General features: G+C 41.4%; 1 protein-coding gene across 3 annotated transcripts in view; it reads right to left on the bottom strand.

Annotated features, from left to right (window-relative positions):
- The window catches only part of DSCAM (DS cell adhesion molecule), a 445,883-nt gene that overhangs the window by 27,781 nt on the left and 405,305 nt on the right, over positions 1-12,797 (bottom strand). For all 3 annotated transcript variants that reach the window (XM_021527473.3, XM_077781696.1, XM_077781698.1), the window contains exons 28-30: positions 9,170-9,200; positions 2,819-2,934; positions 20-169 (exon numbers count right to left, since the gene is read on the bottom strand). In XM_021527473.3, the coding sequence (XP_021383148.2) occupies positions 20-169; positions 2,819-2,934; positions 9,170-9,200 (297 nt within the window). The remainder of the gene's footprint in view (positions 1-19; positions 170-2,818; positions 2,935-9,169; positions 9,201-12,797) is intronic.

Here is a 12,797-nt window from a genome sequence, read left to right as displayed (position 1 = left end):
TGTTTTTTGGTGTGCTTACTCGTTCCTGGCCGGGCATCTGAGACATCCACCAGTGGCCCTGTGGCTTGTGACACCGACTGGTAATGGACCGTGTGGGTGACAGTCAGGGACTTCTGCTTGGACGTCTCTCCAAAGTCAGCATCAGTCAGCAGAACCGTGGATCTGTCGTCTGCAAGTGGGAATTAATCAGATAATGAGCACAGAGTGCTGCCTTTGTCTTTATCAGAGCTTTGCAGCGAGCCCCCAGTGTCCACAGCCACGGTGGGCAGAGCAGCTCCTGCTCTCTGCAGGGCCCAGGTGGCTTTGAAGGGAATTTAAACCTCTGGGTTTAAACTCAAACCCCATATAAAACTAAAGAATAACTGTCACTATCAGACACAAATGGAGTTTGGTGAGTTTAAAAGAGAAAAAGAGAAAATTTTGACCTCGCAATATATAGAATTCTAAAAGTGACAGTGGATTGGAGGGTGAAATTGCCATCTATTCAACCACAATGGTCAAACCAAAATCCATCTATTCTCTCCTCCCACAAAGAATGCAAAACAATCATTATTTACATGAACAGTGTGTGAGGAACTCCAGTAGAAATATGTAAACATCAGAAGGTATAGAAAACTTCTAAAAAAACTTTAAAACTTTCAAAACAACTATAAAAGAAAACTTAGCACTTTTAAAAATCAGGGCAACAAATAACTTTCATTTTTCCTGGTGATTTCACCTTAGAGACGTGCAGCTGGGGCAGACTGTTAAACATGCTCACAAAGAGCTGATTTGTGTGTTGTCATTTGTGGCCCCAATTCCTTCAGTCCCATCCTTTGAACACTGCCCTCTTCCCCTCCACTTTCACAGAGCTCAGATGAGCTTTTCAACAACATATTCCATTTATTTCTCTTTATTAGCATGATTAGCAAAGTCCTCAGAGAAACCACCCCTGTCTTCCCAAAAGGAGGTTGTTAGGGGGTGTTGCTAACCAACCCTCTCTCTCCTTTTTTGCAGGGACAGAATATTGCAGAAGGGATGATCCTGACCCAGGACTGGTTTTTTCTGCAGCTTCAGATAAAGGTGTGAGGTTAAGCCTGACCTTGGGAAGGAAGAAAAAGGTGAGCACTAACCTTTCCTGCTGTGTAGTTCTGCTTCTGTTTCTTCAGAAGCAGAATTTGGATATATTCTCCAAATTTCTACACAGACATTGATCATTGCAGTGCTATACAGCACTTGCTTCCTTTTTTAGTTTTTTTCCCAGTTGTGATCTCTGTATCATTTTTTTTTTTTGCTCCAGGGAGGAATCTGGCCCACTTGGTCATGGATGGTTTAATAGCAATAAATCTTTCATTGCCTTTGTGCTTGCAGAACAACAATTTGGTGTGCTATCAGACTTTCTTTTGCATTCTTTACAGTCTTTTTATCCATTCAGAATTGCAAGAAAAGCCTCAAGGATTTCCTGCTGTGCTGTGCTATATAGTTTTGTAATGTGTTCTAAGGAACTGGCAGCAGCAGGACTTCTGGGCATTTACTAGTCAGCAGAGGTTGATCCACTTCTTTTAAGCATTCCTGGGTTTTGTTTTGGATTTTTTTTTTTTTTTAACTTGACAAGACACCATTAGGGTGAACAGTTCTGCACAATAACAGAACACACATTTTTTACCCAAAGAAGGCTATAAATAGAATAACATTAGGAATCAAATCACTCTGTCTCTGGCAAAAGATGAGCTCTTATTCAGGTTGGGAATAAAGGCTCTTGGCAGAAAGCTCTGTCCAACCCTGCCAAAATCCCTGCTTATTCTGGGTGGAAAGCTGCCTCTTAGCAAGGCCCTGATGGCATTGCTGCAGCTCAGGCTCTAGGAGTATTTTCACTGGAACCCCCCACTGCTCAGCAGCTGCCACTCAAAAGTTAAAGCTGTCTTTAGGATGAAGCCTGGCACAAAGGGCAGACTTTGGGGAGCTCAAATAATGATTTTACAAAGTCTGTAAGTCTCCTTTTCAAACCTGGAATGGGCATGAACAGGAGGTGCAGAGATGCTGCTCACATCTTGCTGACTTTCCTCTCTGGCCACACCATCCCTGGATACTGTTACATTGCCAGCTTCCTTTATACAGATTTTTATCCAAAAAATGTAAAGTCAGAAATCTGACAAGGGCAGTCAGGAGTGTCTTGCTCATACAGTCATGCCATCAGGATGCATTTCTATTCTGTGTTTCCAGATATTTTCAAATTATTGGGGAAAAAAAACCCAACACCAAACAATTTTATTTCTTGTAACACTTCAGTTCAGTAGCAGCCCCATGAGAAATCTTGTTTTCTGTAGCGTCAAACAGTTTAGATTTGAATTTTGCATGGATACACAGAAGCTGAAAACTGATCAAAATGTTGAAATATCATGTGCTGTGAACAGGTGGATACAATATGCAACATGTACGTTTTAAAAGTTAGCTGTAGCAAATCTTCAGATACTGAGAGTGCAGTTTCAGAATTTCATTTTCCCTTTAAGTAATGTCAGTGATCCAACTGCCTAGTCAGAGCCAAATGAGAAATCAGAATGAAAATCATAAAACTGCCAGTCCTCAAGTACATTTTCTTCAAGAAACTCTTTCCAACAGTTTCATTTTCCTAATGTCCTGCATTATTTTAGATCCTATACTGAGATTACTTTTAGTGGGAAATAACTCAAAGAGGAGGGAAAATAAACCCCAGTTCGGTTTTCAAATTACTTTGTAGCTCTTTTCTCTTGATGTGTGCAGCAGGGAAAAGGTGTGGACTAAAGGAATTCCACCTAAAAGGACCTGTTACATTAACCAGGGGAAAAAAAGCTCAATTTACCAATGGTCTCCATGGTGTCCCTCTCCTCTATCAGCAGCTGTGCTCTGGGAATGTCTATGTGCATCCTCAGTGTTTGCTGCTGCTTATTAAGTGTGTCTGATGTCCTGGTGTTCTTGCTGAAAACAAAAGAGAAGTGAAGACGTTAACATTCAGCCCAAATGAAAAGATATTTGCAAACTTCCTAATTTTCAATCTGTCCAGCTCAAAAAAACCCCAATGTGACCATAATCAGCAAAAAGCACTCATATATTTGATTTTGCCCTCTTCAGAACAAGTGCCTGGTATTAATTTATTGCACATGGCAAGGCATGAGATGAATGCACAGTGTGGAGGGATGTGGTCTGTCCTCCATCAGCAGGAACCTGAGAATTTCACACAGTTTTCTTCAAGTGTTGTCATAATGAAATGAATAAAAACACTTTGGGAGATAGACCTTTTCTTTCACCCCTCGTGAATCTGAGTAAAGCAACACACAGCTGATCAAACAGGTTGGTAGGAAAATGATGTCTTGAGTAATTTCTAATTGTTTTTTTATCTTTTCATTATTTTTAATTATCTAAGTTTCAAATATCACTTTGACTGATAAATGAAAAAGCAAATTAATAACTAGGTATAATATTCATAGATTGCATAAAATAAATAAAGGCTTTAGTCTCATTGATGTTCCAAGACAAAAATTGCAAATCTTGTTTACATCTGTGGATTATGTCTAATTGATTGATGCAATAATCTAAAAAAGAACATAAACCAATTATTTTATCATCATGCAAATTGAAACTATTTCATTTTGAAGTTTGTGTACCAGAAAATCACTTCTTAAATGAGCTGTCTACCAAAAGCAAATGAAAATGGATGGTAAAAACAAGTGCCACAGTCATTTCTAGCACAGAACTTGCACGAAGAAACCTTCAGATTGCACTAAACAGGAACATTTTGCCCTTTTAGATGTAATTACTCTCTGGATGAAATGAAATATTTGCAAATACTTCACGCAGGGAGGCTGTGGAGAGTTGAGACAAATCAGTCAGCAGTGATCCAGGTGCTCAGGCTTCAAAGAGCTGTAAGATCCAAGTGGAGGCTCATTTTCTAGTGTAGAATAGCTGCAGATCACTCAATTTAATTCTGCTTTGGCAGTGAGTTATTGTGGTTAATGGAATCAGCAGAGAACTCTTAAAGGGATCAGCTCAGCTCTTCTGTGAGCACGGGAGATTAATCCATGTGTGGTGAGCCCACAACTCTGGGAAATTTGTGTTAACTTCCTGCTGTGTCTCCACAGCAGTAACCTCAGGTTTGGAGGTTCTCCTGGAGTCCTTTTTTGGAGGAATTTTCTCGCCCTGTGGTCAGTGGTTCTGCTCCAAATCCAAGAGTGAGATCCACAAGGAACCTGGGGGCACCTCTCTGATTTTCACCTCCTGGCTTTCCCTGCTGTTGTGGTCCCCAGCATTAGCACCATCTATACATCCCACATTTAATGTCTCTCTCTTCTCCTGGGTGATTAGATGGTGCTGTTCCCATAACATACACATGGACAGTTGAGATGCAGTCAAACAGGCCACAACTGGTGCCTCATCCAATTATCATGGAAGCAAAATATCAGGAGAGCCTCCCAGGGCTTTCCAGACTTTTCTCCGTATATAACCAGGGGAGAATGGTCATCACAGGGTCTTACTAATCACATAAATTTTCAAAGATTTGTAGTATTGCCAAATGCAGATAAATTGCCCACTAGTGTTCTCTAAGTCTCTGCACAGAGTGGATGCCAATCAGGTCGCTGAAATGTTAAGAGAATCAGACAGTAATATTTTATCTGCATGCCAAATATGCTTGGATAGAGGCACTTGGAAAGTTGGACTGCTCTAGACTTGCCCAAAGTTGTAGAGCAAATGCAGAACATCTGTTCCAGTGCCTCACTGCCCTCTGAATACAGAATTTTTTCCTAATATTCAATCTAAACCTGCCCTCTTTCAATGTAAAGAAGAAAACTGGTGATTTTTATGCCCAATTTCAATAATCCAATAGTTGCAGGATGCACAGAGTCAGATGCATCTGAGTCTGTGCAGTGCATGACTGAGTCTGGGAGATGCATCACTGCACCCCTCTGCACCCACTGGGGATGCAGAGACAAAGGGGTGGGATCAGATTCCTGCTCAGGGAATGCAGATCCCAGAATCCCAGAGCTGGAGCTCTTCAGCAGGATGAATGCTCTGTATTTCCATTATTAGAAAGTACTCAACTAACACAGGAAGCATTGTTTGCATCATGGATTTGCAGTTTTACTGCTCACCTGACATGAGAAAATTCCCAATCCCAACCTTGGCTTGCTCCAGGGATAGCTCCATGCAAAATATGTGGGAGGTTTTTCAAGCCAGAACTGGAACCCAGGCCTCTCCACATTCAGGAATATTCCCTGCTATTCTGGAGAGTTATTCCTTGGTTTGTGGGCTGTGCCTCCTCCTCCTTGCTGAGCTAATTAATTCCCCTGCATGCAGCAGTGACATGGGGTGTCCAAACACAGCACAGGCAGCTGGCAGAAGCAAGGGGGTTGTTGCTGATTAGGATGCTCTCTTATTCTGGCTCAGGGAACTTTGAATTCTTTTTTTTTGCAGACCACAACAGATCAGCGTTCAAGATATAGAATCCTAGAGTGCCAAAAGCAATGAAGAGCCTCTAGGGCTTGGAAATAGGGCAAAGAAGGTTTCAGTTTTGAAGCTTGATTAGAAGTATTTCCTAAACTAAATTCAGGTAAACATATTTTAATGGTCTGGTGGATGAGAAGTCCAATGATTAATTCTTTAAAGGGATAAAATGTATCTATCTTTATTTTTTAATATTTACAGACATAAAATTCCCAAACATAAACATGTGCTTTTCTTGTCAGACCTTGTAATTCTGTGTATAACAGAATTAATTCCCTTTGGTTCAAAGAATCTCTAAGCTCCAAATCATTAGGCACTGGGAGATTGTCAGGAGGCTGGGTCACAGAATCACAGAATCATGTCTCAGGCTGGAAAAGACCTTAAAGATCATCTCACTCCAATCCCATGCAGGGACACCTACCACTATCCCAGGTTTCTCCAAGCCCTGTCCAGCCTGGACTTGGACACTTCCAGGCATGAAGAATCCACAGCTTCTCTGCACAACATGTTCCAGTGCCTGATTGCCCTCTGAGTAAAGAATTTCTGCCTAATATTTAATTAAACCTGTCCCCTTTCAGTTTAAAACCCCTGCTCCTTTTCCTGTCACTGTCTGCCCATATTAAAAATCCCTCTCCTTTTCCAAAGATCCTTCCAGGAAATGAAAATGCCTCAGTGAGATCTCCCCAGAGATTTCTGCATTTTGAAGAATTCCTCAGTATTCTCAGTACTTTGCTGTATTCTTTTACTCTACTAAAGCCCCTGCTTTTGTCACTATTTAAAACAGGTATTTGGGCAGCTGGTGCTTTGGTCTGAGTGCAGCTTTTGTGTTGAGTCTGTGGATTAGAAGGCCTTTTCCAGAGCAAGTACATTGTATAGGGCATTTTGAAAGAGTCCACAGTTTGTTGTAAAAACATATGGGAAAAGAAATCAGAATATTTGGGGATGAAAGATTCTTCACCTTGTGTCCAAAATTTGAAAATTCAGTGAATTGCTAAACTGATTCACAGTGAACTGTTACAAAGAGCGTGGCTGGACTGATGCTTTCACCCAAAAGAAATATTAAAAAGCTGTGCTTATACAACAGCAGGGATTTTTATTTGTGTGTGAAAGGTATCAACAATGAGTTGTGCAGCTCCCATTAAACTGCTGACTTATCCTGCTCCACAGACATTTGACTTACACAGCCAAAGCCAGTGATTCTCAAAGCAAAGACTAAAGCTCCATTTTTAATCCGATTTACACTCACTCAAAAATCTCCTCAATGGGAAAGATACACAGAGCTCTCTCCAGGCTTCACCCTTCCTTCCAAGCAGAGAATCATCTCCTCTGCCCTTGCCCCAAATACCCCCTTTCTTGATATTTTTATCATAGGAGATTTTGGTGAAATCATAAACACATATAATAATATGGGGCTTTATATAATATTATATATGTATTTATTTATTTGTTTATTTTATTGATTGATTGATTGATTGATTGATTGATTTATATATTATATATATATATATATAATGATCAGGGCCTTTATCATATGAGACTGTTGTTTTGGAAAGGGTTTATTATCCTTTCATTATTCACATGCTACACCTTCAGGAACATCTGTTGTTTGTGGGTAGCTCAGGTTTTGGTTGAATGTATTTCACAGATTTGTCACAAATGAGAATTCCCAGTTCTGGCATGTCTGTAAGTGTAAGCCTATGTCCTCTATTTCCTCTGAAGTTCTGATTTAACAGTCATTTGCCTTTATTCAAACTTTTAGAAAAGAAATATAAAATATGTTTATGTGCTAAAACCAAGGTTATTTGTTAATAAATGAGATGAGAGGAACTGGTTTGATGACCATGTTTAAGTGCTGGTGAAAGGAAAAGCCAAATGAAATGGTGGAAAAACAGGTCTGACCTAAGGACTAAGAGAGGATCTGGCTGCTCCCTGAGTACAGGGAAGACAAAAATTCCTTAATTTGGTAACAATCAGCAAAGGAAAAGTGGGTAAAACTTGGGCACTTCTGAGGGAAGTTTGGTGAAGTTTTCTAAGTGTCAGAGGAGTGAGACTCTGAAATGGCCTTGTAGAAGTGTTGGCAAGGCTTGAGAAGGCAGCCAGGGCTGGGGCAGAGCGTTACCAGCTCTGCAGAGGGCTCTGAGTGGTTGTCACTGGGAATGAGAGTCTCCATGCAGGGCCTTCAGCTGGTCCCTGCTGGGTTTCTTCAGGAAGATGCCTCAGGTTTGAGCTTTTCTATTTTTCAGATTATGTGATTCTTTAGTGTGTGGGTCTGGGCTTCACATGATGGGATGCTGAGCTCTGTGCACAGAGCAGAGACAAAACAATTCCTGCTCCAGCTGGGCACCAAGGACAAATGATCCAAACCTCAGCCCAGGAGCACAAACAGCGTGGGCTGGAGAGAGAAAAACAAGCAGGGTGGGACTGATGGGCTGGAGCTGGAATGGGACAATGAACTCCAAGGTGCCAATGGAGCAGAACTGATCCCAGGGAGAGCCCCGGGAGCGCTCGTGCATTTTGGGACCATTTTGGGTCATTTGGGTGCAGCCCTGGCTGGGCTCTGGTGCTGCCCAAGGTGCATCCATGGAGGAGATCCTTGAATAAATCCCTGATTTGTTCTGTAGCTCTGCCCAGCTCTGCTCTAGGGCAGCCTTCACAAGGCATCAAGGGAACAGACTTGCTGCGTGTGCTGATCTGCTCTGTCTTCTGTGGCACCAGGAAGCACCAGGGCAAACGTTCTTGAAGCTGCTGAGCCCCACACTTTGCTGCCACGGGCAGCCGGGGAGGAAATGAGCAGGACTGCATGACCAGTCCTGTTAACATCACTGGGCTTATTCAGATAAGATGGCACAGAGCTGCATTTACACCAAACCCATCTGTCACCACATCCTTGCTGAGTTTATTCTTATAATAGAAGCCAAGTTTATCACGGGTGAGGAAGTTTGGAGTGTGGTTCATGTGGTGAAATATCTATGACATTCTCAAATTTGTTGCTGGAATATAAAAAATATTTTCTAGCAACCGAAAATTCATTTGAACTCAAAAATAATCCCTTAGTGATCCCAGTTTCAAATATATGCAGCGGTTCTGAAGTTCAATATTTTCCCTAGACAAAACAATAAACATTGAAGTTATGAAATTTCCATCTTTGAAAGAATTGTGGTGCCAGAATAGTCATTATGATGCAATTCAACAACTGAATTAGATTTCTGAATGCTGAGCTGATGGAACAGAAGTGAAAAATAATAAATGGATTTACCTGCTCTTTTATACCTTTGGGTATAAGCAGCTAACAACAGCGAATTACATAAACAGAGCTGCAAAGTTTAGAGATATTCACAGCCAGAAATTTATTGCCTTTAATCAGATGATCTCTGAAGGGCAATTATTTTGATATATATTATGGAAAATGTTTTTCGGAGTAGGTAAAATGTCCAACTGGACCTACATAGCTTCTTTGATTTACTCTAACACGAATTACCTGTTTATTTATCATTGTAGCCCCTCACACTGTCCACAAAGTGACTTCTTTCTCTCATGTCTAACCACCAGTCCATCACTTCTTAACAAACAGACAAATGGTGTGTTTTGGAAAAGAGTTTAGGAATAAAAAGTTTACTTCTCCATTTGTCCCTACAACAATTCTTAAATATGATGCTGTAGTTGACAGACATTTTTCAATTAAAAAAAAATACAATAAAATTCCATTTGTTCTTACCTCATAAGCATTTCAGCCAAACTCTTTGCATCTAGAAGAAAATAGAAGAAATGTCATCACAAATTAAAATCTATTTGAGAGATGCATAATTAACAAGTGATTTGAATCAGTCATGTGTAACACCACTGTTGTTTCTAGATCAATGGTAAAAATAAAAGAGTGTCTCAAAGTCCCTACTTTTGCTAAAATTGCATTTCTGCTCCAAACAGTTCTGGTTAGTTCCTGAGTAGCACTAAAAATGATAAGAGCAGTTACCATTGGCTTAACTATAACATAGCTTCATAAACAAATTAATAATAGGAACAATTTAACAAATAACGAGGATCTCAGTTCTTTTGTGCTATGGGGAGCAAATGAACAAGTGAAGGAAGAAGAAAAGGCAAAAAAATAGGAATTTTGATACCCATCTCTGGGCAAGAGCCAAAGCCAGGCTGGATGAGCAGCTCCCAACCTGTCATTTCCAAACCAAATGTAATTGCACGAGACGCGAGCAAGGGAGGTCTCCAAGGAGTCAATTTAGACTCACAGAATCCCTGAGGTTGGAAAAGACCTCCAAGAGTCCAGGCTGTCCTTGATTCCCACCCTGTTCCCAGCCCAGAGTGCCACATCCAGCCCTTCCTTGGACACCTGCAGGGATGGACACTCCAAACCTCCCTGGGCAGCCCCTTAAGGCCTGAGCACCCTTTCCATGAAGAAATTCCTCCTGATGTTCAGCCTGGGCCTGCCCTGGCACAAACTTGTTTGGTTGCACTCAAATATGAATATTTTCCTGCTAGCAATAATTCAAAACTACTGCTGGGTCTTCAGAGTGAGTTCTACACATGAAACAGAGGATGGTTTATTCCCACATGGATCAGCCCTGCAAAATAAGACACTGCTGAAGGAAAAATATTCCTCCTGTTCTTGTCATTGCTGCTATTATTAGCAGAAAATCCTTTGGGGCTGTAATTATTTCAGTACTTATCAGTTCAAAAGGCACAGCTGAAGTTTGGTTTTTCAGGTAGGCTTCTGTAAAACTTTATTAACATAGCACACTAATTTCTGTGGTATCATCCAGCAAAAACAGGCATCTCTGCTTTGTTCTCCAGCAGCCTGCTGCTAAACAAACTCACTTAAAATGCTGATTCCCAAGTCCTTAAGTTTATCACACAGCAACAAAGCAGCCTTTTGTGCAACCAAGTGAAGCAAATCTGAGAAGAAAGCAATTCCAAGTTCTGAGCCTTCAAACAACTCTTTTATGGAAGTTTACATTTCTTTTATCTGCTTCTTGTAAATCTACCAGCACCTGCCAGGACACTTACTGAATTTGTCTTTGTTTTCTCCATACAACCTTTTTTATTCCTCAATCACCTCTTGGGTCTCCAATACCTACAACAATTTCCCTACTTGTGATCCTATTAAATATCCTGCTTTTAAAATTCCAAGCATGAAGGGAGAAACAAGCCGCAATCTTAACACATCTCTATAGCTTGTGTTGTACTAATTTATAAAAGGAATGGATAGTGGGCTCTTTTTATTCATTAAAAAATCTCATCAAAACCCCTTTTATCCATTTTTCTGAATTGTATTTATCTGACATAGTGCCAGCTTGCTTTTCTTAAGCTTTATTCCTCACCTACCACTAGAGAAGCTGGAATTCTGTGCTCCCTCTAGGTCTGTTTGCTCCACTCCTTCATTTTTGACCTTCCTTCCTCCCTTTCCAGCACCAGGCATGGAAGATTCCTGGTGGAGGGAAGGATGTTTCATCTGAAGTGTCTCATCTAAACCAAACATTCATTTTGGGCACTAAGAATTCCTATTTTTCACCTGGAATGAGACTGTCTTTGCCATTAACACCTGGAAGTGGCAGTGCCTAGTTGATAACACTATCTTTGCCATCAGTCATAAACCAAAAGACCAACACTGCTGTTCCTAAAAGAGTTTTGTTACTGACTTCCAAAAACCCAGGAAGGGACAAATTTCTTCAGAAGAATACAAAAAAGCCAAACAAACCCAACACAAGACTAATAATGACACTGGTTGCAAGTAATGTTTTTTTTTTTTAGCAAATTTTATGATGTTTCTTGTTCTTCTAGCAGCACCAGGATCATGAAGACTCTGTGCACACATTCTCTCTCTGGCACACATAATCAGGGTGGTTTAATATGCAAATATTGTTATCATTCAGCCAGCAGCTTTTTGAAGCAATTGCTGCCTCCTTAAGTGAAGTCTGTGAGTATTTGTGCAAGGAATTCACAACTCAAGAAAAGGAAAAAGGACAAAGTTGAAAATCATTACAATGTACTTCAGTTTGCTTTTCATAATTTTTTTATCAGGTTTGAATGGCAAACAATCTTCCTCACATATTCTCAGGTGCTGCCCAGCACACAGATGATTTCCATGCTGCATCTGGAAAAAAATTCACACCAATTCATGTGCGTGGCACATAAAGGCTCCTTAACACATCTTGATCCTTGTTTAAAGACATGCACAGGAGGCTGTGCACCTGCAGTAAAAAAATAACATGAGGCATCAACAAGATCATGTAATGTGTCAAAAGCTGAATGAGGAAGCACTGAAAGGAAAAAAACTCCATCAGCTGATTTTAAATTTGTTAATTATCCAAGCAGATTGTTCATATGGTGAGCAGAGCTGCTGGAGTTAATGATGGGCACTCAGGTTGGCGTGGGATGGGACAAAAACAAAGCTGGCAGGAATATAAAGGGTTCCTCTCTATCCATCACACCAAAATCTAGAAGCCTAAAATTAACTGAATATCACAGAATTATGGAATGGGTTTTAATGGAAGGCACCTTAAAGCCCATCCAGTGCCACCCCTGCCATGGCAGGGACACCTCCCACTGTCCCAGGCTGCTCCAGCCCCAGTGTCCAACCTGGCCTTGGGCACTGCCAGGGATCCAGGGGCACTCATGCCAGGACTTCATGAAGTAAATTATTTTTAAATGATATTCAATCTAACCCTAATGTCTGTCAGTGTGAAGCCATTCCCTGTGTCCTGTCCCTCCATCCCTGGAAATTGTCTCTCTCCAGCTTTCCTGGGGCTCCTCCAGGCCCTGCCAGGCCACCCTGAGCTCAGCCCAAAGCTTCTCCTGTGCAGGTGAACAATCCCAGCTGTGCCAGCCTTTCCTGCCAGCAGAGCTGCTCCATCCCTCTGCTCATCCTGGAGCCTCCTCTGGGCTCTCTGCAGCAGCTCCAGCTCCTCCTGGGCTGGGACCCTTCTACGACAACATCATGAGACCAAAACATCAGCTCCAGGAGAAATGCCATTGTCACACACCAATGACCTGAGATTTTAATGTGCTTTTCCTGCAGTACCCTTTTGATCAGCTGATTGATAATACTTTCAAAAATAAGCCAGCATCCCTGGCTGTGTCCTATCACCTCCCAGTTTTGTGGTGGTGAAATCAGGGCTTGGGAAGGGGGCACTGATGACAGAGGGAAGGGGATGATCTCTGCTCCAGCCGAGCATCACTTCAGTGAAAAAGCCACAGCCATCCCTTTTCTTTGCTGGCACAGCCACCTTTAAAATTCTTAACACACTTAGGTTTGCCCCATGGGAAATTAGGGACAGTGATAGAGTTTTAAATTGCATCCTGCCACTCCTGAACTACAACACCATGCTGATCCT

Source organism: Lonchura striata, chromosome 2 (assembly GCF_046129695.1).
Source record: "Lonchura striata isolate bLonStr1 chromosome 2, bLonStr1.mat, whole genome shotgun sequence".
In the NCBI taxonomy this organism is placed as follows: domain Eukaryota; kingdom Metazoa; phylum Chordata; class Aves; order Passeriformes; family Estrildidae; genus Lonchura; species Lonchura striata.
Note: the sequence above shows the minus strand (reverse complement) of the source record. Positions and strands in the feature narration are given on the sequence as shown.